Source organism: Microtus pennsylvanicus, chromosome 11, assembly GCF_037038515.1.
Source record: "Microtus pennsylvanicus isolate mMicPen1 chromosome 11, mMicPen1.hap1, whole genome shotgun sequence".
Classification (NCBI taxonomy): Eukaryota; Metazoa; Chordata; class Mammalia; order Rodentia; family Cricetidae; genus Microtus; species Microtus pennsylvanicus.
The window spans coordinates 9,414,339-9,440,339 of record NC_134589.1 but is presented as its reverse complement, the minus strand read 5'-3'; the positions used below and the strand labels follow the sequence as shown (position 1 = coordinate 9,440,339).

The 26,001-nt window shown below is 45.5% G+C and overlaps 1 protein-coding gene across 1 annotated transcript; it reads left to right on the top strand.

The window, feature by feature from the left end:
• The first annotated feature begins 7,399 nt into the window (after positions 1-7,399).
• On the top strand, positions 7,400-16,328 carry Sumo2 (small ubiquitin like modifier 2). Its single transcript, XM_075990074.1, has 4 exons — positions 7,400-7,569; positions 8,982-9,113; positions 12,643-12,714; positions 15,646-16,328. Exons 1-4 carry the CDS (start codon positions 7,549-7,551, stop codon positions 15,706-15,708), a joined length of 288 nt encoding a protein of 95 aa, XP_075846189.1. The 5' UTR covers positions 7,400-7,548; the 3' UTR covers positions 15,709-16,328.
• Positions 16,329-26,001: the final 9,673 nt, after the last annotated feature.

Genomic DNA, 26,001 nt, shown 5'->3' with positions numbered 1-26,001 from the left:
ACTGAGGAAGCAGGCCCTCAGTATTCCTACAGTGTTTGGAGTCAGATTAAGGATTCCACCCGACTTTGTTAGAGCAGGGAGACAGACAGACAGCGTAAAGTATACACAGTTCACATCGATGTGATGGCATCGTTTATATTTGTTTCCTGGCTAGGGGTTGGGGTGTGGTCCAGGTTATAAATGGACCGAGTGTAGTGGGGCACACCTTAAATCCCAGCATTCCAGAGGGGAGGCAGGGTGAGGGCAATCTCTGAGTTTGAGGCTAGTCTGGTTTACAGAACAAGTTCCAAGGCTCCTATGGTTACAGAAAGATATCCTATCTTGGAAAAAAAAGAAAGAAAGACAGACAGACAGACAGACAGACAGACAGACAGACAGACAGACAGAAAGAAAGAAAGAAGAAAAGAAAGAAGACAAAAACATACACATGGCTCTGGGGTTCTTGTCTCTTTTCCCTCCATTTAATTTCCTTCCATTGTGTGTGCGCCTGTATGTATGTATGTAGTGTGGTATGGACACATATATTTATACACGTGTTTACAGAACCAGGGCCTTCCTATGGCTTCAAAGTCACTACAGAGCCCATATTGGCTTAAGAGCGCAGATCTTCTACCTCAGAATTCCTCCTCAGTGCTGAGATTGCCAACACACACCATCATACCTGGACCCTGTCCTCCTTCCTTTCCTCCCTTTCTTCCTCTCTCTCTCTCTCTCTCTCTCTCTCTCTCTCTCTCTCTCTCTCTCTCTCTCTCTCTCTGTGTGTGTGTTAATTTATTTTATGTGTATGAGAGTTTGCCTTCATGCCTGATGCCCAAGGAGAGAGAGAGCATATCTGATCCCTTGGGACAGAAATTATGGATGGTTTTGAGTTACCATGTAGGTGCTGGAAACTGAACTCAGGTCCTCTGCAAGAGCAACAAGTGGGACTGAAAAAATGGCCCATCTGATAAGACAGAGGTTGCTCTTTCAGAGGTCCCAGGTTCAAATCCCAGCAACCCATATGGTCGCTCACAGACACCTGTAACTGCCGTTCCAGAGAGTTCCGTGTCCCTTCTGGCCTCCAGCTGCAGTGTATAATGTGATGTTGATGCACACCCCTAGAACAAAAATGAAGCCAGGCCCAGCACTTGGGAGGCAGAGGCAGGAGGATCTCAGTGAGTTCGAGGCCAACCCGCTCTACAAAGCGAGTTCCAGGACAGCCATGGGTAGGCAGAGAAACCCTGTCTTGAAAACCAAAGCAAATAAAAATGAATAAAATCACAAATTTATAATGAATCTTCCTTTGGACTGTCACATGCCAAATAATGACATGGAGACTTTTTATTAATTATGATTGCTTGACCTTATCTTAGGCTTGTCCCCAGCTAGCTCTTAAAACCAAATTTGGGGGCTGGAGAGATGGCTCAGTGGTTAAGAGCATTGCTTGCTCTTCCAAAGGTCCTGAGTTCAATTCCCAGAAACCACATGGTGGCTCACAACCATCTGTAATGAGGTCTGGTGCCCTTTTCTGGCCTGCAGGAATATACGCAGACAGAATATAGACAGAATATTGTATACATAATAAATAAATTAATTAATAAAAAAAAAACACCAAATTTGCTAGGCAGTAGTGGCACACGCCTTTAATCCCAGCACTTGAAAGGCAGAGGCAGGCTGATCTCTGTGAGTTCGAGGCCAGCCTGGTCTTCAAGCGCTGGCTAGTTCTAGGATAGGCACCAAAGCTACACAGAGAAATCCTGTCTCAAAAATCAACAACAACAAAAAAAAAACCCACCTTAAATTAACTCTTTTATATTAATCTATATTTTCACACGTGGATGATCATTGTCTCTCCTCGGTTCCAAATGTCTGACTTCCTCTGTGTCTGGCTGGCAAATCTCCCACCACAGATTCTTTCCCAGAGTTCCTATACAGCCCAGAAGTTCTGCCAAGCCTCTCTGCCTAGCTATTGGCCGTTCTGCTCTTTATTAAACTAATCAGAAGATGCCTTAGGTAGGTGAGGCAAAACCGAGACACATCTTCACACAGTGTGCAAAAAGTTTATTCCAACACAGATTAAAAAAGAGAACAACAACAAATACAACAAAAGCAACAAGTACTCTAAACCTCGGAGTCATTTGCTCTCCACCTCTGCCTTTGTTTGCGCCTGGGTCCAGTTTAGGGTGCAGCTGTGTTGCCTAGGCTGCTCACAGCCTTGCAGTTCCTAACCAAGCCTTAGCTCTCTGAGTGCTGGACTTAGCTGTGTATCATCATGGCCGGCTTTCATTAATCCTTCATGGGATCCAGAAACTATAGTAGCTATTGGGAATAACTGGTGCTTATGGTATTGGTCTCATTTAACCCATGCTGGTCTCGAGCTTGCTATGACCAAGGCTGACCTTAAATTTTATTTTCTTCTGGGACAGGGTCTCACTGTGTAGCTCAGGCTAGTCTGGAACTCACACATCTTCCTGTTCTTTTTTCTCTGTAGCTTTGGTGCCTGTCCCGGAACTAGCTCTCGTAGACCAGGCTGGCCTCGAACTCCCAGAGATCTGCCTGCCTCTGCCTCCTGAGTGCTGGGATTACAGGTATACACCTCTACCATCTGGCTTTAAATATATAGCCTCCTGCCTCTGCCTCTTTAACAAACCAAATCCTACCAGCATGTATCACCACAACCAGCTCACCGAGTACTTTTTTTTTTTTTATTTTGTTTGAGACAGGGTTTTTCTGTCTGCGCCACCACCACCCTGCAGATCTTCCTGTTCTTGTCTCCCACATTCTCGCATTCAAGGTATATGACTTGGGCTTATACATTCAGAGAATCAAGCCCAGAGTTTGGTGTGTGCTAGACAAATACTCTACCAACTGAGCTACATTCCCCGTCTCTCTCTCTCTCTTTCTTTCTATTTTCTTTTTCCTCTGTGGCCTTGATGGTGAATGAATTTGCCACCCATGGAAATCAAGGCCTGGGGTGTGAGTCATAAGACCTGCATTCCCTAAGGTCTGTACCACTTCAGGGTGGTTGACAAGTTGTGCAACCTCTCTGTGGAGATAATTATTATAGAGGCTTCTTGAAGATTAAGAACTCAGCCAGTCTCCTTGCTTGGTAATCACTCAGTTAATGGCTGCTAGTCTTTTCCTTGTAAATTTACTGCCCTTCCTTTTTCTTTAATATTTGCTGGATTCCCTGGAGCTGGAGTTACCTGTGGCTGTGAGGGTGAATGCGATCCTCTTCCAGAGCACCAAGCCCTTGAGACAGGGTTTCTCTGTGCAGCCCTGGCTGTCCTGGAACTCGCCCTGTAGACCAGGCTGGCCTCGACCTCACAGAGATCTGCCTGCCTCTCTCTCCTGAGTGCTGGGATTACAGGTATACACCTCTACCATCTGGCTTTAAATATATAGCCTCCTGCCTCTGCCTCTTTAACAAACCAAATCCTACCAGCATGTATCACCACAACCAGTTCACCGAGTACTCTTTTTTTTTATATTTTGTTTGAGACAGGGTTTTTCTGTAGCTTTGGAGCCTGTCCCGGAACTAGCTTTTATAGGCCAGGCTGGCCTCGAACTCACAGAGATCCATCTGCCTCTGCTTCCTGAGTGCTAGGATTAAAGGCATGCACCACCATCACCCAGCTTCCTGGTTCCTTAAGACTCTTTTCAGGTCCCAGCACTCGGGAGGCAGAGGCAGGCGGATCTCTGTGGGTTCGAGGCTAGCCTGGTCTACAAAAGCTAGTTCCGGGACAGGCACCAAAGCTCCAGAGAAACCCTGTCTCGAAAATTCAAAAAAAACAAAACAAAACAAAACAAAAAAAAAGACTCTTTTCAGGGCTGGAGAGATGGCTCAGAGGTTAAGAGCATTGCCTGCTCTACCAAAGGTCCTGAGTTCAATTCCCAGCCACCACATGGTGGCTCACAACCATCTGTAATGGGGTCTGGTGTCCTCTTCTGGCCTGCAGGCATAGACACAGACAGAATATTGTATACATAACAAATAAATATTTCTTTTTTAAAAAGAAGACTCTTTTCATTTCTTTTTCTTTTCTGAGATAGGTTGCCCCCGAGTTGCCGAGTACCTTAAATTCATATGTAGCCCAGGCAGGCCTCAACCATGTGATCCTATGGCTTCCTTCCTTCCAAGGAGCTGGGATTACAAGATTTCTCTGTATGCACATGCCTAGACTTTGTGTGTGTGTGTGTTAAATATTTACTTATGTGTTTTGCCTTCATGTATATTGTGTACCATGTGTGTACAGTGCCCTCAGAGGCCAGAAGAGTTTGCTGGGGTGCCCTTAACTTGTGAGCCATCTCTCTAGCCAGTCTGTATGTGGTTTCAGTAGTTCCTTAAATCCGTTTTTTGCAGAATTCTTGTGTGCCTTTGGAACCCATGCCACTCACACATTTTAATAAGCATTTTCTATAAACTCCTTCTTTGCCCGAAGGTAATTCTGTAACTTAGCATAACTTTGGTGGGCGTGGGTATCTTATAAAGAGAGTCCTGTCTCCCGGATGTTAGTACTTAAAAGATCTTTGTGCTACTGAAAGGCCCACATGTTAATGAGGGCGACTTTGACAATGTATTTGTCTCTGCATTTCCACAAGACGGAGAGACGTGTTGTGGTAACAAAAAGCCTGAAATTCCGTAGAGCCTCACAGACTGGGAAAACACTGTTTTTCTCTGTCCCTAGTACCTGTCAGGTACAGCCATGCTCACTCCCAGCAAACTGTGTGGTAGTGCAAAGCATTTAACCCTTTCAAGACTCGGTAGCAAGTATTTGCTTCCTCCGCTTGAATGTTTCAGGAAAAGATGCCAGGTGGTGGTGGAGGACATCTTTAATCCCAGCACTTGGGAAGCAGAGGCAGGCAGATCTCTGAGTTGGAGGCCAGCCTGGTCTACAGCGCAAGTTCCAGGATAGCCACGGCTGTTACATAGAGAACCTGTGTCTTAGAAAACGAAAAAAAAAAAAGAGAGAAATAGCCCACTTGGTGCTTGGTACACAGCAAGTACCAGACACTTGAGCGCTGCTGCTCTTCCTCTTTCATTTCTTGTTTTTTTTTTTAAATATTTATTTATTTATTTTGTATACAATATTCTGTCTGTATGCCTGAAGGCCAGAAGAGGGCGCCAGACCTCTTTACAGATGGTTGTGAGCCACCATGTGGTTGCCGGGAATTGAACTCAGGACCTTTGGAAGAGCAGGCAATGCTCTTAACCACTGAGCCATCTCTCCAGCCCCTCCTCTTTCATTTCTTCTGCCCTCATTATTATAAGCTGTAAGACTCAGAGATTTTTTTTTTTTTTGAATTTTCGAGACAGGGTTTCTCTGTAGCTTTTGGTTCCTGTCCTGGAACTAGCTCTTTTTTTTTTAAATGTGTAGCCCAGGCTGGCCTCGAACTCGTGATCCTCCTGCCTCTGCCTCCTTCAGCAAATCCTACCGGCGTGCGCCACCACAACAGGCTGGAACTAGCTCTTGTAGACCAGACTGGCCTCGAACTCACAGAGATCCTCCTGCCTCTGCCTCCCAAGTGCTAGGATTAAAGGCGTGCCTGGCTTCAGAGATTTTTTTTCTTTTTTTTCCTTCGAGACATGGTTTCTCTGCAAAGCTTTGAAGCCTGTCCTAGAACTCACTCACAGAGATCTGCCAACCTCTGCCTCCCGAATGCTGGAATTAAAGTCTGTGCCACCATTGCCTGGCTAGACTCAGAGATTTCATCTTTTGCATGCCTTTGTCCGTCAAGTGTCACTGGCTCTTGTGTATGGTGAACACTTCTATTTGCCCCTTCCCTCAGTGGGACTGGGACTGTCCACAATGGATGAAAAACGGAAAGAGAAATTTGCTGTGCAAACGTGAAGAGCAGAGTTTAGATCCTAGCGCGCCGGCAACAAACTGGAGACCCAGTCGGGCAGTGGTGGCACAGGTCTTTAATCCCAGCACTTGAGAGGCAGAAGTTGGAAGATCTTTGTGAGTTTGAGGCCATCCTGGTCTACAGGTGTGAGTTCCAAGACAGCCAAAGGCTATAGAGAAACCCCCATCTCAAGAAAAAAAGCAAAAACAAAACTAAAGCCAAGTACTGTTAATGAAAGGGGTTAATACATCCCAGTAGAGGAAATAGAGGAATAATTGAAAAAAGCCAGTAATAAAACTCCAAGAGCCGGGCGGTAGTGGCGCACGCCGTTAATCCCAGCACTCGGGAGGCAGAGGCAGGCGGATCTCTGTGAGTTCGAGGCCAGCCTGGTCTACAAAGGGAGTTCCAGGACAGGCTCCAAAGCTACAGAGAAACCCTGTCTCGAAAAACAAAAAAAAAACAAAAAAAACAAAAACAAAAACAAAAAACAAAACAAAAAAAAACTCCAAGAAACAATTAAGAGAATGTTTGACAAAGAGAAAGATTCTGGTGTGGCAAAGGACAGGCCAACAAAGTCACGGGGAGTTCAACAGGAGTGAGGATTCAGCAAAGTGACCTTGTAGAGAGTTTTAGTGGCGCTGTGGGGACAGCAACAGATTGCAGTGGATTGAGGAGCGAGTGGGAGTTGAGGGGGTGGAGACAGCTGGCATGGGCATTTTTTCAAGCTGTTTGGCCGAGGAGCATTTTGGTCGTGGTAATGCAATAGTTGAGGATTTATTTTTTCAATGGTCCTGTAGAAGTAGAAGAAAATACAGGAATACAGGAAATAATAAAACCAAAGAGAGGCACAGGACGGGATCCACAGCGCAGACATCAGATTTTCTTCTAACGGGAGGATGCCACTTCTATTTTGTAGGGCTCGATGGAGGAAACCATTGGCCTGCAAGCTTTGTGTTGGGTCGTTTTCAGTGTGGGCCTGTGCCCTCTTGAAATTGGGAGACAGGCCACAAGCAAGGAGTTTCTTGAGTGGATACAAGGATATTTTCCCTTAGCTAACATAGGGTTTCCAACAAGTTGGGAAAGCTGGTTGTATTTGGGGCTGCAGGGTGGGAAGCTGGTTGCGGGTGAAGGACGAAGGGGCTGGGAAGTTTGGAGAGCGGAAGGCTGCATTTGTCCCTGCTGGACAAGAGAACCTAGAACCTGACATCGTGGCTGGTCTGATTTAGGTTCCCCCTTCCACGTGGCGCTGGCCTGGCTTCCTCGGCCTAGGCTCACGTCGAAGGCCACGAGCCTGCCCGTCCTCGCCGAGGACCAGCTGGAAGCCATTTTGATTACGCTCCACCACCGAAGGAGGACAATACGGCCCCGCCCAGAGCCAGGCGCGCCCCCGCGGCGGGGCCGGTGCGCGTGTCCGCGCCTCTTCCCGCCGGCCTGGCGGGCGCCGGGCCCAGGCGGCGGCGGCGCGGGCCGTGGGGGGGCGGCCGGGGTGGTTATGTAAGCGTTGCGCGCTCCCGCGACGCGTCCACCAATAAGAAACCCCGGGCGCTCGTGCTCGCGCACGCAGCGCGGGGGGAGGGAGCGCACGGCGTGCGCGCGCCCTCCGCCTCGTCCGCCGCTGCCGCCTCCTTCTTCTGCCGCTCCTGGTGCTGCCTGTGTGCTCCTTCAGTGCGGACCTGGTGCCTCTTTTGTGAAGCGGCAGCTGAGGAGACTCCGGCGTTCGCCATGGCCGACGAGAAACCCAAGGTGAGCTCGGCGCCGCCGTCTGCGCCTCGCCGTGCGGGCCGGTGGGTGGCGCGGCCCGGGGTCCGGCCGAAGCCCGCCGCGGGCTTCCCACTCCTGCCCTGGGCCCCCCACGGGGCCAGCCGCGGCTCAGGCCCGGCGCTCCGCGCCATTTTCCTCCCTCGCTCTCTTCCTCCCGCCCGCGCCCGAGGAGGCCCCGCCGCCCTCCCCCGCCCCCAGGGCCTCGGAGCGCGCGCGGCGCGAGGCGGGCGGCGCATCGCGGGAGCCCGCGGGCCCAGCGGCCCCGCGCCGGCTCCTGGGTGGCGGGCGGCGTGAGTGGGGAGCGTTGGGCTCGCGGGGCCCGGCACTGGGCGGCGACGGCGGCGGGAGTGCGGCGGGCCGGGGTTTCCCTCTCGGGCGGGCGCCGCGCGCGAATCAATGGGTTGTGCACGGGCAACCCCGAACGGGGGATTCCGGGGTAGGATCCACTCGGGGCCCGCGGGGTCCGCGTGGGAGGGGCAGCGTCGCTTGGCCCGGCGTCCCGAAGCCCGGACCCGGGCCGGAACCATGTGGCTTCTGGTAGTTGGAGATTGAGGTGCGAGCAGGGACGTGATGGGCTCAAGTTGAAAACGCGCCTTCTGAGGCTCGGGTGGACTTGGCTGCGGACGAGGGGACGCGCAGCCGTCACTGGGGCACCCTCTCGCCTCTACTTTGTGGGGGTATCAGGCCGAAAGGATCCTCGGACGTTTACGTTTGGTTTTGCCGAAGTTCGGTTTGGGCGCAGGCTACGGGAAAACTGTGTCTTCGGTCCATGACAGGGAAGGGAAGGGGAAAATCAGCTCTGAGCTAAAAAATGAAGCAGCGAATAGTAGAGTCGAACGCTCATCCGCCAGTGCCAAAGGGAGAATCGAAACATCCCTCGGTTGAGGGTTTTTTTTTTTTTTAATGATCATTTGATATGGACATTGAGCTGAGTTTGCTAACTTTAACAAGGAGGCAGCAGTATGTTTTGAAATGCAAGGTATGGTTTACACGCACTTAGACACACGCCCTCACACCCTGGCACTTCAGTAGTTGTCCGTAAAATGCTTTGAAAAGAGGAGACAAGCGGGATTCTGGGCAGTACAGATTTTGGCGACGGCAGGGAATCTGTCGTTTGAGAGATTGAGCCTGGAGAGCATGACACTGAAGGAGACTGTCGAAATTGTATTGTTGCCGGCGCTACTATCAGTGTTTCTGTAACAGCCTTGTAACACTTGCTGCGGGCTGTCTCGTCTTTCAGCGCGGCGGCTGGGAACAGCTGTATGCTGTTGGGCTAGAATGAGGAAACCTGTTGATTCTCAAACGTTCGGACCTCTGCTGCTGTTGCTGCCGCTGCTCTGAAGGTGTTTGTGTTTCACATTTTCCAAATGACACCCTTATTTTTCTTTCAACAGGAAGGAGTCAAGACCGAGAACAACGACCATATTAATTTGAAGGTGGCGGGGCAGGATGGCTCTGTGGTGCAGTTTAAAATTAAGAGGCATACACCACTTAGTAAACTAATGAAAGCCTATTGTGAACGACAGGTGAGGAATTGAGATGCGCACTTCCACTTGATCATCCATTTACACCCCAAATTAGCTGCAGAAAATAGACGGGCTCACCTTGACTATTTTTGGTAATGTGAATATGATTGTATTGTACACTTTGCAAGTGGGTGGGCTTAGTGTGATTCTAGAGGGAGATTCATAAGACTCGTTTACAAGTTGCAAAGGTCTATACTTTATACAAGTATAGCAAGTACTATACTTGTACTTACATGAGAGAAAAATGGATTTTTTTTTTCTTTTATCATTTAGCCATTGCCCTCTGTCAAAACACCTAAGAAATCTGGGGGGTTTGGTGGTGGTGCACACCTTTAATCCCAGCACTCAGGAGGCAGAGGCAGGAGGATCTCTGCCTGATCTAAAGAGCTAGTTCTATGCTTAGCAGTGGTGATGCTTGCCTTTAATTGATCCTAGCACTCTGAAGGCAGAGGCAGGTGGATCTCTGAGTTCGAGGCCAGCCTGGCCTACCAAGCTAGTTCCAGGACAGGCTCCAAAGCTGTGAGATAAACCCTGTCGGGGTTGGGTGGGTGGGAGAGACTAGGCGTACACCACAGATAAACCCTGTCTTAAAAAGAGAGAGTTTTAACCATTTTTTTATTTAAATATTTATTTTATTATTATGTATACAGTATTCTGTCTGCAGACCAGAAGAGGGCACCAGACCTCATTACAGATGGTTGTGAGCCACCATGTGGTTGCCGGGAATTGAACTCAGGACTTTGGAAGAGCAGGCAATGCTCTTAACCACTGAGCCATCTCTCCAGCCCCGAGTTTTAACAAGTTTTAAGATTTTTTTATTTTATTTGTTTCTTGCAACAATAATCGTAGAGACCATGACGTGTATGTGTGCTTACGTGTATGTGTGCTTGCGTGCGTGCATGTGTTGGAAATTGAAAGCATATTCTTGCTTGTTGAGCATGCAATACATTATTCCTTTAAGCCTGAACACTGTGTGTATGTGTGTGTGTGTACTTTTATATTTTACTTTACATGCATTGGTGTTTCACCTGCATACATTTCTGCAACTGGAGGTACAGTTTTGAGCTGCTCACAGCTGTCTTAACTCCAGTTCCAGGGTGCCCAACACAATACTCTCACACAGACATGCAGGCAGGCAGGCAAAACACCAGTGTACATTTAAAAAAAAAAAAAAGTTGGCTGAGCACTGGTGGTGGGGCACAGCTTTAATCTCAGCACTCAGGACGCAGATATAGTCAGATCTCTGAGTTCTAGGCCAGCCTGGTCTGCAGAGTGAGTTCCAGGACAGCCAGGGCTGTTACACAGAAAAATCCTTGAAAAACGGGGAGGGAGGGGAATAAATGAAATTAAATTCTCTTAGTGCTCCTTAGGTATGTAAAAATGAAATGCCTTTACGTTTAAAATAACTTGAATTTAAAGTGACAAGATTCCTACTTCCCCTTTTTTTGTTTTATTTTAAGCCAAAAACATCTTTATAACCATGATTGACTTACTGGGTGTATATCTTCAAAGTATTGCCCTTTAATGGAAACGTCATTAAACATTAAAGGTTTAAAAGTCTAGAATTTATTGTAAATCAAGGAAATTCATTCATGTTTCTGGCTCTTCTCCAGGAACTAGCATTGTTTATATTCATTTAGTAAAGTCTGATTCAATTTTTTTTTATCCTTGATGTTTTCCAATACCATACTGATAAAATGATCAAATCCTAGAAATATACGAACAATTTTTTTTTATCATTCTTTATCACAATGTGAGTGGGTTTTTTTGTTGTTGTTTTTGTTTTTTTTTTTTTTTAGATTTTTTGAGACAGGGTTTCTCCATAGCTTTTTTTTTTTTTTTTTTTTTTTTTGGTTTTTCGAGACAGGGTTTCTCTGTGGCTTTAGAGCCTGTCCTGGAACTAGCTCTGTAGACCAGGCTGGTCTCGAACTCACAAAGATCCGCCTGCCTCTGCCTCCCGAGTGCTGGGATTAAAGGCGTGCGCCACCATCGCCCGGCTCTCCATAGCTTTTGGTTCCTGTCCTGGAACTAGCTCTTGTAGACCAGGCTGGCCTCGAACTCACAGAGATCCGCCTGCCTCTGCCTCCCGAGTGCTGGGATTAAAGACATGCACCACCACCGCCCAGCAAGACAGGGTTTCTCTATGTGTCCCTGACTATCCTGGAACTTGTGCTATATACCAGGCTGGCCTCAAACTCAGAGTGGAACTAAAAGTGCCATTACACCCCCAGCTTGGAGTCAGTTCTTTCTTTCCATTTACCTTTACATAGGTTCCCGGGGATTGTACTTAGGTTGCCAGGCTTTCGTGCCCTTTACCTACTAAGCCATACAGCTTGCCCAGACTTGGAATCTTTACCTTTAGAAATCAGTGTGGAATCCCCATTCAGTAGCACTGTTGAATTCTAAACATTAGAATCCTTGGTAGTGTCAGATGTATCAGCAGACTCTGATCTGTACATCCTGTCTGTTGGTAATAATAATCAGAAGCCATAAAATACACTGACCACTTGAATTGTGACCTGTATTGAAATGTGCTATAAAATGTGAATGCCCTCATTCTGAAATTTTAATTTAAAAATTAAATGCCTTAATCTCTACCTTTTTTTATTTTTATTTTTTGGTTTTTCGAGACAGGGTTTCTCAGTTGCTTTGGAGCCTGTCCTGGAACTAGCTCTGGTAGACCAGGCTGGCCTCAAACTCATAGAGATCCGCTTGCCTCTGCCTCCCAAGTGGTGGGATTAAAGGCGTGCACCACCACTGCCCGGCTTTGTGTTTGATTTTTGAGATGGATCTCATGTAGCCCATGTGGTCTCACATTTTCCTGATTCCTCCAGGCATTGGTGCTACTACAGGCATGTGTACCGTTTTGATTTTGAAACACGGTCTCTTAAGTATGAGAAAACCAAATGTTTATTTGCATAGAAAATGTAGCATAATACTGATTGTATAAATACCTCAAAATTTAATGGTTACATATATTCGTAGTTTTGTTGAAATGGAGTTTTAAACCAGGAGGTGGTGGTACATGCCTTTAATCCCAGCACTCGGGAGGCAGAGGCAGGTGGGTCTCTGTGAGTTCGAGGCCAGCCTGGTCTACAAGAGCTACTTCCAGGACAGGCTCCAAAGCAACACAGAGAAACACTATCTCAAAAAAAAAAAAAAAGAAAAGAAAAGAAAGAAAGAAAGAAAGGAAAAAGAATAAAGAAATGGAGTTTTAATTCATCTTGGTTTACTTTCTTTTTTTTCTTTTTTTTTGTTTTGTTTTGTTTTGTTTTGTTTTTTTCAAGACAGGGTTTCTCTGTGGCTTTGGAGCCTGCCCTAGAACTAGCTCTGTAGACCAGGCTAGTTTCGAACTCACAGAGATCCTCCTGCCTCTGCCTCCCGAGTACTGGGATTAAAGGCGTGCGCCACCATCGCCCGGCCCATCTTGGTTTACATAGTGAGTTCCAGGACAACCAGAGCTACATAGTGAGGCCCAGTATCAAAGTTTTTAATGATTGTATATTGTTTGCTTTTAATCTCTTGTTAGGGTTTGTCAATGAGGCAGATCAGATTCCGGTTTGATGGACAGCCAATCAATGAAACAGACACACCTGCACAGGTAAAAAATTTATGAACTATTTAAAAAAAAATTGTTTTTTGGGTATGGTTGCATATATTTATGCATGGGCGTGTTTGTGTGTGTGTGTGTGTGCACGTACCTACAGAAGTCAATGAGGACATCATGTGTCCTGTCCTATTGCTCTAAGCTTTATTCCTTTAAGACGGGGTATTCCTAGAAATTGGAGGTTGTTTGGAATCAGTGTTTCTCTATTCCTCCAGTCTCTGCCACCTATGGTGCTGGGGATCCAAATGCTCAGCTTTTTTACAGGGAACCAAACTTGGGTCCCATAAGCAAACACTCTTAGCCACTATTCTATCCAGCCTTGTGTTCTTCTTTGTTTTTGTTTTCTCCCTCGCTTTGTTAAAGGATAGGGCCACCACCTTTTGTTATCTTTCTTTTTGTTTATCTATTCTTGGCTCAGTTTGCCTGCTCTCTTGTTCTTTGAACTTGCCTGTGTATGTATAGGTGACTTCTTATAAACCTGCCTGGGTGAGGTGATGCTGTTCTATCTCCTTAACTCTCTGACCTGGCACTGCAGGTCTTATTTGCTTTTTTACTGTATCTGCAATAGATGTTTTTCTCTATCTGAAGCATCGTATCCATTTCCTCTAAAACTTTCTTAAATTTAAGACTTTAAATCACTGAATTTTTTTGCTTGCTTGTTTTTGTTTATGTGATAGGGTTTTCCTGTGTGGTTCTGCCTGTTCTGAAAGGTGGTCTGTACTATAGATAGGGCTGGCTTAGAATCGAGATTTTCCTGCCTTTGCCTCTAGTGCTAGGACTAAAGGCATGCTCAGCCACTGGTTGGTTTAAATCGCCTAATTCTTGTGAGTAGAAATTTAAATTGGATCCTTTGGGCTTTTCATTTTTAGTTTTTGTTGTTTGTTTTTGGGTTTGTAGTGCTCATGTCTTTGCCTCATGTAATTTATAGGCACATACAACCAAAGTTGGTTTTTAGACGTACTGTTTACTAACTTGGCCTTGAACATTGAGAAGGCCTTCTGGAATTAACAAAGTGTGAGCCACTCACTACCTGATTTGAGTTTCAGCTTTAATTCTCAAATAAAAATTGTAGGGGAGCGGATTATGGTGGCATCCACCTTAATTTAATCCCAGCACTCAAGTAGAGCAGGTGGATCTCTGAGTTGGAGGCCAATCTGGTCTACAGTAGTGATTTCTGGGATAGCCAGCGCTACACAGTGAGAACATTTTAACCTAGCCTGTCCAACCTCCCACCAAAAAAAAAGAGGGAGTGAGCACTTATTGCTCTTACACAGAGACCTGGCATTGCTTTCCAGGACCCACAGGCTACCTGTATAACTCTAGTATGTGAATTTGTTGCACTTAAATACATGCTGACATAGGTTCATAATGAACAGGATGGTGGTAGTGCACCACACCTTTAATCCCAGCAGAGAAACCCTGTCTTGGGGAAAAAAAGAAATTCATACTGAACTGGGCATGGTGGTGTATGCCTATCCTAGCACTTGGAAAGCAGAGACACACAAATCTCTGATAAGTTGGTGTACAGAGGGAATTCCAGGATACGTAGAGCTACATAGAAACTCAGTTTCGATTGTTCCTGTTTTTTATATTAAAATCAGTAGAGAGGGTTAAATAGTCAGGAACATAAACATCAAGGTGTGATTTTACTGATGGACTTCAAGACTTGTCTGAGTTCCTAGTTAAGGAAAATGTGCTAAAGAAATCTCACTAGTGGCAGTCTTCAGTTATATTTTGTAACCACAAGGAGGTGCTAACGTTTACTTTGTAACTGTGGTATGTATGTTTTGATGCATTTAAATTTCACCATAAAATACTTTAATGTGAAAGTTGATGGATATTCCATTAAATTTGTTACCCTGGAACATTGTAAAAATTCTTTTTTTTTTTTGTTTTTCGAGACAGGATTGTAAAAATCCTTAAGTTGAATTTGAAATTCGTTTTAGAATTGTTTTCTCCCATTGTCTTTATTATGTATATAGTGTTCTGCCGATTCTTTTTTTTTTTTTTTAATTTATTTTATTTTATTTTCGAGACAGGGTTTCTCCGTAGGTTTTTGGTTCCTTTCCTGGAACTAGCTCTTGTAGACCAGGCTGACCTCGAACTCACAGAGATCCACCTGCCTCTGCCCGAGTGCTGGGATGCCGATTCATTTTTTACAGTGATTCCTTTGTATTAAGACCTTATACTACCATTGTGGTTGTTTTATATATAATGTGGGTTTTTTTGTTTGTTTTGTTTTTTCGAGACAGGGTTTCTCTGTGGCTTTGGAGCCTGTCCTGGAACTAGCTCTGTAGACCAGGCTGGTCTCGAACATATAATGTGGTTAGTGAACCTTAAAATTCCAAGTTTTAAAGTTAGATTTATTAAACAAGTAAACCTCTGGTCCAGCATGGCGTGCGCCTTTAATCCCAGCACTCGGGAGGCAGAGACAGACAGGTCTCTTGAGTTTGAGGCCAGCCTCATCTACAGAGTGAGTTGAGAACAGTAAGCTGTTATACAGAGAAATCGAAAAAGTTTATATTGATGTTTAATTTATGATAAGTTGGGGGTTTTAAGAATGAGTATCACATATGTTGTAGTCTAGGCTGGTGTCAGAATATAGAGCATTGCCTCAATCTCTGGGGTGCTGAGATTACGGGTGTATGGTGTTTGATGATTAGGTTAGTCAAAACTGTTTGAATCCCAACACTTGTCAGACTGACGTAGGATTGCTAAGTGTTTGAGACCAACCCGTGACTGGTACCACATTCATTGCCCTTTCTTGAGGTGTGTGTCACCATGCCCAGTTTTTATGAAGCTGACATCTATAGTAGTGAAGCCTGCAGTGCGACGGGATGTGTACTTTTCTGTAAATTTAATACGAAAACTAGCTGTTTTAAATTTTTCCTCAGTGGTCTTAATTTGTTTTCTTTTCTATGCTAGTTGGAAATGGAGGATGAAGATACGATTGATGTGTTCCAGCAGCAGACAGGAGGTGTCTACTAAAAAGGGAACCTGCTACTTTACTCCAGAATTTTGTTATAGACCAAGAATACATTCGCAATTAGAAAGCCGCAATTTGGTTCCACCACATCCTGACTACTACAGTATAGTTTTCTCTATTCTTTCATTTCCCTGTCCCCATTTCTTTATTGTACATAAAGTAACTGGTGTATGTGCACAAGCATATTGCGCTTTTTTCTTTCTTTCTTTTTTTTTTTTCTTTTTAAACTAAATGGCCAATGTTCTGTTTTGATTGACAGCAGATGGAGGTGGTGTGGGGGAAAGTACAGGTTCTGTGAAAATATCCCCCTGCTCCATTAGTGGCATGCTCGCTCATCAGCTCTTATCTTTATATTCCAGTAAGTTATTTTGCTCTCAATGTTTTAACAAAAGAACCCAACCACAAAATCCTTGCATACCTTGTTCGATTGGAGAATTTTAATGTTTTTCATTTATCATTGTAAAACCAAGGACAATTTTATAACTTTTTTGTACGTAGCTGTTACATGTAGGGCAATCTGTCTTTAAGTAGGGATAAATTACTCTTGAACAAAATGATCCTAGATAGTTTTCCCTTCAAGTCAAGTGTCTTGTTGTTTAAATAAACTTCTTGTTTAAAATGAGCTGTTCTCTTTATTTTGAGGAGTATTAAATAGAAAAAAGAAACACCTTTAATCCCAGCACTGGAGAGGTCTACATAATAAGTTCTGTAATAGCCACAGCTACATACAGAGACCCTGTCTCAAAAAACCAACAAAACCTGTTGGGGACCCTTCCCCAACCTCCTCGGTTATGGATGACCCTGGGTAGTGCCTCAGAAATCAGGACACGGGGTGCAGAGTAGGAGACACAACTGCATACTTTATTGCAAAGCCAGTGCTCTTTTTGTAATACTCAAATCACAATTCATAATACATGAAAATAGTTTCATAGACTAGTAACTTGGTTGCAAATAATTTCAAGAGCTTCGTGTCCTAGCTAATCTAAGCAAAAAGCTTGGTGTTATGGGAATAACTTGTTGTAATATAATATGTAAAAACCTCATCAGAAGACAAACCACAACCTAATCAGAGCCTTTGAACTACAGTGCACGTCTGTGTTCTTCAGGACTGACCATTGGCAAGGCACTCTACTGATGGGAGAGGTTTGCCAAGCCTATGAGCAAGAATGCTGTCTCCAGTCTCCCTTGCAGAGTTTCTATGCAGTTCAAAACCTGCCCTCTGGGCTAGAGAGATGGCTCAGAGGTTAAGAGCACTGACTGCTTTTCCAGAGGTCCTGAGTTCAATTCCCAGCAACCACATGATGGCTCACAACCATCTATGAGATCTGGCGCCCTCTTCTGGTGTGTGGGAAGCAGAATGTTGTACACATAATAAATAAATAAATTAATTTAAAAAAACCTGCCCTCTACAAAAACCAAACAAGTTTCAAGCAAAGTCAGATGTGGTAGCACATGCTGTTAGCTCTTGAAGCAGGGGCAGGCAGATAACTCAGAAGCAAACTAGTCTGTGTGTTGTGTTTCAGGCTAACAAGGGACAGGAGAGGGATTAGCAGTTCAGAGCATTTTAGAGGACCCTAGTTCACAGATAATTGTAGTTAGACAGTTTTGTGACCCTCCTCTGGCCTCTGAGGATCTAACAAGTATTTTGAATTTTTAACAAATGTACATTTAGCCAGGCTGTAGGGGTGCGTACGTACACCTTTAATCCCAGCACTCCAGAGGCAGGCAGATCTCTTATGGGTTCAAGGCCAGCCTGGTCTACAGAGCGAGTTCCAGGACAGGCTGGCTCCAAAGCTACACAGGGAAACCCTGTCCCCTGAAAACAAAAAATACATTTCTGTGTGTGCATTAGTGTGTCTGTGCTACAGGGTACCTGGGAAGTCAGATCCCCCTACCCGAGTGTTGGGGCTAAAGGTGTGCACCACTAGCTGTGTTTGGCCTTTTTAGCTTGAAAGGTTAAAATGAGGGTACCTCCACTACCATGTTCCCTTCAAAATGACTTAGCTAAAGTTTTCCTGCTGGTGGTAAGAGCTCTTGCTGGGCAACCTTGAAAACTGGAGTTTGATCTCAGCATCCACATAACAATCTGGGTGTCCCAGATCATGCCTGTATCCCCAGCTTTGGGATTGGTGGAGACTGAAGGGACACTAGCCCAGTTGAGCTTATGGCTCTGGCAGGCCTTGCCCCCCTGCCATTCCCTCTGCCTTGCTAAAAGCAAAAACAAACAAACAAAAAAAAAAAAACCTTTAGATTACATTCCTAAAGCTAGCCCCCAAGGTCTATTCCTTTATGTGGCTACTTCTCCTGAGACAGACTTCCAAAATCCAGCTATCAGAAGCCCCCTTTGATTCACCTAATTAATGTGCCCAATTAAATACCTCATCCTAATGAGGGGTTTCTCCTTGTACCTTCATAAACTCGTATTCCTAGTGCCACATCTACCCTCTATCCAGAGGCCCTCCCTTGTCCCTCTGCCCTCTTTCCCTTGTGCCCTTCCCTGTATTTCTTGTCCCCATCCCTGATCTCCTTTACCATGGCATCATAGCTCATTCTAACACTGACCTCCCCTCCTCTTAAAAATTACACCTGCATGGGGCTGGAGAGATAGCTCAGAGGTTAAGAGCATTGCCTGCTCTTCCAAAGGTCCGAGTTCAATTCCCAGCAACCACATGGTGGCTCACAACCATCTGTAATGGGGTCTGTTGCCCTCTTCTGGCCTTCAGGCATACACACAGACAGAATATTGTGTACAAAATAAATATTAAAAAAAAAAAGTGGGCCAGGCATAGTGGTACATACCTTTAGTCCTATCCCTGGAGAGGCACGGGCAGGTAGATCTCTGAGTTCCAGGTCTACACAGTGAGTTCCAAGACAGCCTTGTCTCAACCTAAAATCAGCTGGGTGGTGGTGGCCCATGCCCTTTATCCCAGCACTGAGGTAGACAGGATCTTTGTGGGTTCAAGGCCAGATGGGGCTACAAATAGAGTTCCAGGATAGCTGGGGCTGTTACCCAGAGAAACCCTGTCTGGGGATGGGGGATAGGCAGGGAACACACCTAAAATAAGTAATACTCATTGTGGTGTGGTGATTACACAGCACCTGGGAGGCAGGGGCAGGCAGATCTCTGAGTTCGAGGCATCCTGACCTACAGAGTGAGTTTTTCTACATCCAGGGCTACACAGAGAAACCCTCTCCCAAAAACCAATAATAATATAGGTAAAACCTTTTTCTTCTTAGGATGTATTTTTGTCTTAGAAACAAGGTCTCACTATGTAGACCATGATGGCCTTGAACACAAACTCATAAAGACCTACCTACCATCACCTCCAAGTACTAGTCTAGGGTTAAAGGCATGTGCCACCAGCCCTGCTTTCTTAGGTTTTATACCAATTCCTATATTATGCACGTCTTGCTGATTTCTTGAAACTGGAAAGCCAAGGAGGGATCCACAAGGTCTTTCAGTCCCAGGGAGCTTTAACTTTCTGACTGTTGAGGTGGGGTTCTGAATGTTAGTTCTTATACAGTAAGAATCGCCTGAATTGTAGTGAGACTGCTATTCGGTGCTCCTTTGGTAAGACATAATTAGAACACAGCGAAACAGGTTGGAATTTAATCTGTTGTTTGGAATGTGGAGTGTTATTTTTCCCTGGAAGCAGTGACATGTGACTATGAACTCAATTTAGGATTTAGTATATTCCTAGTACTTTTACAAAACTTAAAAGTCCAAGAATTCTCATGTATTTTGTTCTTTATAATTCATGTGTTTTTTTGTTTTGTTTTGTTTTTTATTTTGGTTTTTCAAGACAGAGTTTCTCTGCGGCTTTGGAGCCTGCCCTAGAACTAGCTCTGTAGACCAGGCTGGTCTCGAACTCACAGAAATCTGCCTGCCTCTGCCTCCCGAGTCCTGGGATTAAAGGCGTGCGCCACCACCGCCCGGCCCATAATTCATGTTTTGAAGATATATTTTGCCACTAATTTTAATTTCTCTATATCTTGTAAAACTTGTGACTATGAAGGGAAGGATTTCCTCAACATTTCCCTGGGTCAGATGTGTAACAGTTTCCTCTGAGAGAGAAACATCCCATCCAGCAGGGAAGCTCTTTAAACAGGAAGGTAAATAAAATAAGCCCTGGAAGTCCCTGAAACTGACCAGATTCACTAGTCCCCCCTCCCTGTCAGCATAGGCAGAGACAAACTGGAAAGACCCGTGCAAAAATCCGAATGGAGCTGAGCATCTAGAGGAGATTGAAATCCACTGAACCACCTGGAAAGTATACTCTGAGCTTGTTGATCTGCCTGTGGGCCGTGCAATGGGCCTGGGTTCCTAGGTTTGGGAGATGTCACTCGTCACTCATGCTTTGGTGATGCAACTGTCCTCGAGTCATTTCTGCTCCTGTAATCCTTCAGCCATACTTCCGTAATTTACTCCAATAACACTCATTGACTGGTTCATCAAGTTGGACTTTGGTGGCTTCCATACTTTGGGCTGTTGGGGGTTCTCTACCTGGAGTGAGCAGATGTGTATTGTGTCTCCCTGGAGGAAAACGGTCACACAACAACCACCCACTTTTCTATAGACTTGATTTTTTTTTTGTTTTTTTCCTCACTTTTATTTATTTTTTAGATAGGTTCTCACTATATAGCTCTAGCTGGTCTTGAACTCACTCTGTAAACCAGGTGGTTTCAAACTCACAGAGATCTGCCTGCTTCTGCTTCCTGAGTGCTGGAATTAAAGTTCTGTACCCCCACACCTGGCTATATTTTTTGACTTATTATGTTTGTGTGTACGAGTGTGTGCCTAAGTGCAGGTGTGTGCACCATTTGAATGCAGGAGCCTGTTGGGGGTCGGAAGAGAAGTTGGATGGATCCCCTGGAGCTGTAGTTACAGATTGTGAGCCACCATGTGAGTGTAAGGAGAATCAAGAAAAAGCGTTCTTAAGTGCTAAACCATCTTTTCAATCCCTGTTTTCATTTACAATTCTTTCTGAGAACCTGGGTGTATCTCCCAGCTCCCATATGGTGGCTAACAACCACCTGTAACTTCAGTTTCAGGGTATCGATGGATGCCCTCTTCTGATCTCTTAGGGCACCAGGCATGCATGCATTACATAGACATACATGTAGGCAAAACCACTCGTACACATCAAATATAAATAAATAAGTACATATGTCCCAGCGCTAGGAAAGGAAAGGCGGTGCTCTAGGATCCAAGGCTGTCAACAGCTACAGTGTGAGCCTGGAGTATGTGAGACCCTGTCTCAAAAGATAAACCTCCTGCACTTGTGAGGCAGAGGCAGGCGGATCTCTGTGAGTTTGAGACCAGCCTGGTCTATAAGAGCTAGTTCCAGGACAGGCTCCAAAACCACAGAGAAACCCTGTCTCGAAAAAGCAAAAAAAAAAAAAAAAAAAAAAAGAGAGAGAAACCTCCTTTCAGTAAAGGAGGCTGAATCTGTTTATGGAAAGTGCAACGAGATGGGAAGGTAATAGTTGTTGTTTTAATGACCTTTGACCCCTGACTGTCCTTCCCGGACCTCCCAAACACTAGGATGACCAGTGTGCTTGCCCTTTGCCCTGCAGCTTTCATAGCTAGAATTTTGCTGATGACTGATTAGGAGGAAGTCGTCTGGAGGCGTGGGCAGTATCTCTCTTGAAAGCATTGATCTGTTTTTGGTGACAACACAGCTAAGAAAAGGACGGACAGATGGACACTAAATGTGGCTTTAGAAGTGATGCCTGTGATGGGTTTGATGACAGGTTAAGTTACAAGTGACATGTTGGGGGGGGTGTTCCCTCAGGGGTTGGGATTAAGGCGTGTAAACAGAAGTGGTTTTGAAAACAAAACCCACAAACATCTAGAGTACTATAAAAACTCATTTGTGCCGGGCGGTGGTGGCGCACGCCTTTAATCCCAGCACTCGGGAGGCAGAGGCAGGCGGATCTCTGTGAGTTCGAGACCAGCCTGGTCTACAAGAGCTAGTTCCAGGACAGGCTCCAAAGCCACAGAGAAACCCTGTCTCGAAAAACCAAAAAAAAAAAACTCATTTGTTCTCGAAGACAGAGGAAATCCATCTATGATGAGGAATGGCCCAGGTTGTTATTAATGCACCATCAAGTGATTCAAATGAACAGCTGAGCAACAGTGAATTGAAGCTGGTAGGAGGGGCCCAGATTCTGGTCCCAACCCTGTCCTTCAATGGTTTTTCCCCTCCTAGTGCCTTTGGCACAGTCTCTGTGTTCCTCAGGTTTCTATTCCTGCAGTGCCGTGGTGGCACACGCCTTTAATCCCAGCACTGGGGAGGCAGAGGCAGGTGAATCTCTGCAAGCTTGAGGCCAGCCTGGTCTACTGAGCAAGTTCCAGGACTGACTCCATAGCTACTGTCTCAACCAAAAAAAACAAAACAAAACAAAAAAACTCTATTCCTCCTTTCTCCCCTTGTGTGTGTGTGTGTGTGTGTGTGTGTGTGTGTGTGTGTGTGTGTGTGTGTGTGTTTCAAGACAGGGTTTCTCTGAGTAACAGCCCTGGCTGTCCTGAATTCTCTTTGTAGATCAGGCTGTCCTGGAACCCAAAGGGATCCAGTTGCCTCTGTTTCCCAAGTGCTGGAATTAAAGCCCAGTTCTCTCTCTCTCTCTCTGTCTCCTTTTCTTTTTTATTTTTTTTTATTTTATTTGATTTCTTTTTTTTTTTGGTTTTTCAAGACAGGGTTTCTCTGTGGCTTTGGAGCCTGTCCTGGAACTAGCTCTGTAGACCAGGCTGGTCTTGAACTCACAGAGATCGGCCTGCCTCTGCCTCCTGAGTGCTGGGATTAAAGGTGTGTGCCACCATCGCCCGGCTGAAAATTTAATTTTTAAATCGCTCCATTATGTATTCCATCATTTCTCACCTGGTAACGAAAGCGTGAAGAGGAAAATGAGCAGTTGCTAAGATCTTCGTAACTTTCTCTCAATACAGCCACGGTTCAGTTTTCCCTCGAGCTGCCATACTGCCTTCCCCCTTAAGCAGTCAACCTGTCGTTTATGAACTCAAACTCACCCAGGTGCTCTCTCCTCTCACAGTGGAACCCAGGGCCTGAGGCATGGGCTCTCCCAGGTTCTGGGTACACCATCTATTTCTCTCTCTTCAAGACAGGGTTTCTCTGTGTGACAGCCCTGGCTGTCCTGGAACTCACTTTGTAGACCAGGCTGGCCTCAAATTCACAGAGATCTGCCTTCTTCCACTTCCTGAGTGCTAGGATTAAAGGCATGCACCACCACTGCTTGGACTATTTTTGTTTTTTAATATTTATTTTATTATTTATTTTTATAAGACAGGGCCTTTCTGTGTATCTCTGGTTTTCCTGGAACTCACTTTGTAGACCAGGTTGATCTGAAATTCACAGGGATTTGCCTGCCTCTGCCTCCTGAGTGCTTAGTTTACATTTATTTATTTTATTGTGCATATATGAGCATGTGTGAACACATGTGCAGGTGGAAGGTCAGAGAACAGTCTCAAAGTTGGTTCTCTCCACTATATGGTGCCTGGGGATTGAACTTGAGACCTCAAGTGTGGTAGCAAGGCCGTCTTGCCTGGGCCTGAACAATACAAATGCTGGAAGCAAACGCTGGAATCTGATGGCAATTTCTCTTCGCTAACTCAAAGGATGTCAAGTAGACAGGGTGGTGCACACCTATAATCCCAGCACACAGGCTGGAGAGCCAGGCTGGGGAGATTCCAGACTCAACTACCGCAGTTAATACAGTCATGGGTGATTGAGCTTCTGGAGAAGGAATTCTGGTTTTCCTGAGAGTCTGGAGGGATGGGTAAACAAGACTGCCGAAAACACCAATTTCCAAGCGCCTGAAGAGGGCCGTGGGAAAAGGAATGTGGTCGAGTTTTATGGAAATACCAAGGCTGCAGTAGATGGGCGATATCTACTTTTAGGAGTTAGGTTTGACACGAGAAAGGGTCAACTATCAGCTGCCAATGCGCCTTTACCTAAGGCTTTGCCTATTTTGATCTTTAGTCCTCCAAGTGTGCCTGCATTTGTTGTGGGGATAAATTTACCCAGACAGGTGGAAGAATCAGGACTTAAGCATTGGAAACAGCTGTCGAGCCAACAGCAGCTCTGACCGTTTGGGGGATGAGGCCATCCCCTCACCAGGCATCAGCCAGCTTTGGAACGAGCATCTGAAACTGGACCATCTCTTCGCCCTACTCATAGGCACCCGGTGGAGCTTCAAGAGTACAAATGAAGGTTTTTGTTTGCTTGTTTGTTTTATAAAGAAATTCCAGTCTTTTCCAGGAGTGTTGGTACACGCCTTCAAACCCAGCGCTCTGGAGGCAGAGGCCCAGCGGATCCCTGTGAGTTCAAGGCCAGATTGGTCTACAGAGTGAGTTCCAGGCTGCCAGGGCTCTACAGACAACGTTTAAAACCAAACCAAACTTTCTGTTGCCGACTCTGAGGCTGTTCTGCTAAGTGTCCCAATGTGACTCAGAGGTGTCTGAAGAAAAAAGAAGTTAGTTCTTAGCAGTAATTTCCATCCTTTAAAATAATGTCCTAAACCAGGTGGTGGTGGCACGCACCTTTAATCTGAGTACTCAGGAGGTAGAGTCAGGCGGATTTCTGTGAGTTCGAGACCTGGTCTATAGAATGAGTTCCAGGACAGCCAGGGCTACACAGAGAAACCCTGTCTTGAACAACTAAAAATAAATAATTAAAAGAAGAATGTCCTAGTGAAAGATCCCATCTCTCTCCAGAGGAGGGGACAGCTGGCCGCTTATTCGGGGCAAGAGGAATGCGATGCTATTTCCTAAACATTGGTCAGGTTAAAGAGCATATTTAAAAATCTCTTTAGCTACCTACCCTGCATAGAACTGCCGTCCTATGCTGCTGAGGGCAGGGAGCAATGTTGGTGCAATCAGACACTGGGAAGGTAAGAAGAGTCAAGGCCGCAGGATGTGGGGTGACAATGTAGAAATGACTGTATAGCCTAAGGCAGCAGAAGGCAATTTCATGATTTTTATTTTCTGTCATGGTGTAAATTTTTATATTAAAACTTAATATATTTTTCTTTTTCTTCTCTTTTGCTTTTTTTTTTTTTTTCGAGACAGGGTTTCTCTGTAGCTTTGGACCCTGTCCTGGAACTAGCTCTTGTAGACCAGGCTGGTCTCGAACTCACAGAGTTCCGCCTGCCTCTGCCTCCCGAGTGCTGGGATTAAAAGGCGTGCGCCACTCTTTCTCTGTTTTTCGAGGCAGGGTTTCTCTGTAGCTTTGGGGCCTGTCCTGGAGCTCACTCTGTCTACCAGGATGGCCTCAAACTCAGAGATCTGCCTGCCTCTGCCTCCCAAGTGCTGGGAATCAAAGGTGTGCGCCACCACTGCCTGAATTTTTAAAGTTCTCCAGAGAACCTTTAAATGTGTACGAATGCTTTGCCTCAATGTGCATGACCTGAGTGCCTGATGCTCATGGAAGTCAGATCCTGTGTGGGAATTGAACCTGGGGCCTCTGGAAGAGCAGCCAGTGATATTCAGCCCTGAACCATTTTTCCAGACATCCCTACCTTTTTTTTCTTTCTTTTTTTCAGTTTTAGTTTTGTTTTGTTTTTTTTTTTCCTGAGACAGGGTCTCCATATGTAGTTCTGGCTGTCCTGGAACTCACTCTGTAGACCAGGTTGCCTTAAAACTCACAGAGATTGCCGGGTGGTGGTGGCACACACCTTTAATCTCAGCACTCAGGAGGCAGAGGCAGGTGAATCTCTAAATTCAAGGCCAACCTGGTCTACAAAGCGAGTTCCAGGACAGCCAGGACTGTTATACAAAGAAACCCTGTCTCATAAAACCAAAAATCAAGCAAACAAACAAACCAAAACTCATAAAATCTGCCTACTCCTGCCTCCCTAGTGCTGGGATCAAAGGGATCGTGCCTGCCCGCCCCCTTTTTGGGTAAGAAATCTGCTTGCTGGGATTAAAGACACAAAACATCACCCCTGGCCTTTAAAAAAACGAAACAAAAAACTTAGAAATCTTTTTTGTTGTTGTTGTGGTTTCTCTGTGTAGCCCTGGCTGGCTTGGAACTCACTCCGTAGACCAGGCTGATCTCGAACTCAGAGATCAGTTCTGGGCTGCCATGAGTGCTGGGAACTGAACCTGGGTCCTCTGCAGTACTAGCAAATGCTGCCGCACTCCATCAGCCCCCTCTCTCCCTCCCTCTTTATTTTCTCCTTGACACAGGGTCTCACTGACTGGCTTCAAACTCAGAGTAATCCTCCTGCCTCAATCTCCCAAGTGAGGTATCATTTTACTTAGGTAGTTGTGTGTG

What these genes read in the sequence shown, in the direction of transcription:
- Sumo2 (XM_075990074.1), top strand. Translation starts at nt 7,549, where the DNA reads ATGGCCGACGAGAAACCCAAG. An exon ending in TGGCCGACGAGAAACCCAAG is followed by an intron (nt 7,570 to 8,981) that starts GTGAGCTCGGCG and finishes TTCTTTCAACAG; the next exon opens with GAAGGAGTCAAGACCGAGAA. An exon ending in AAACAGACACACCTGCACAG is followed by an intron (nt 12,715 to 15,645) that starts GTAAAAAATTTA and finishes TTTCTATGCTAG; the next exon opens with TTGGAAATGGAGGATGAAGA.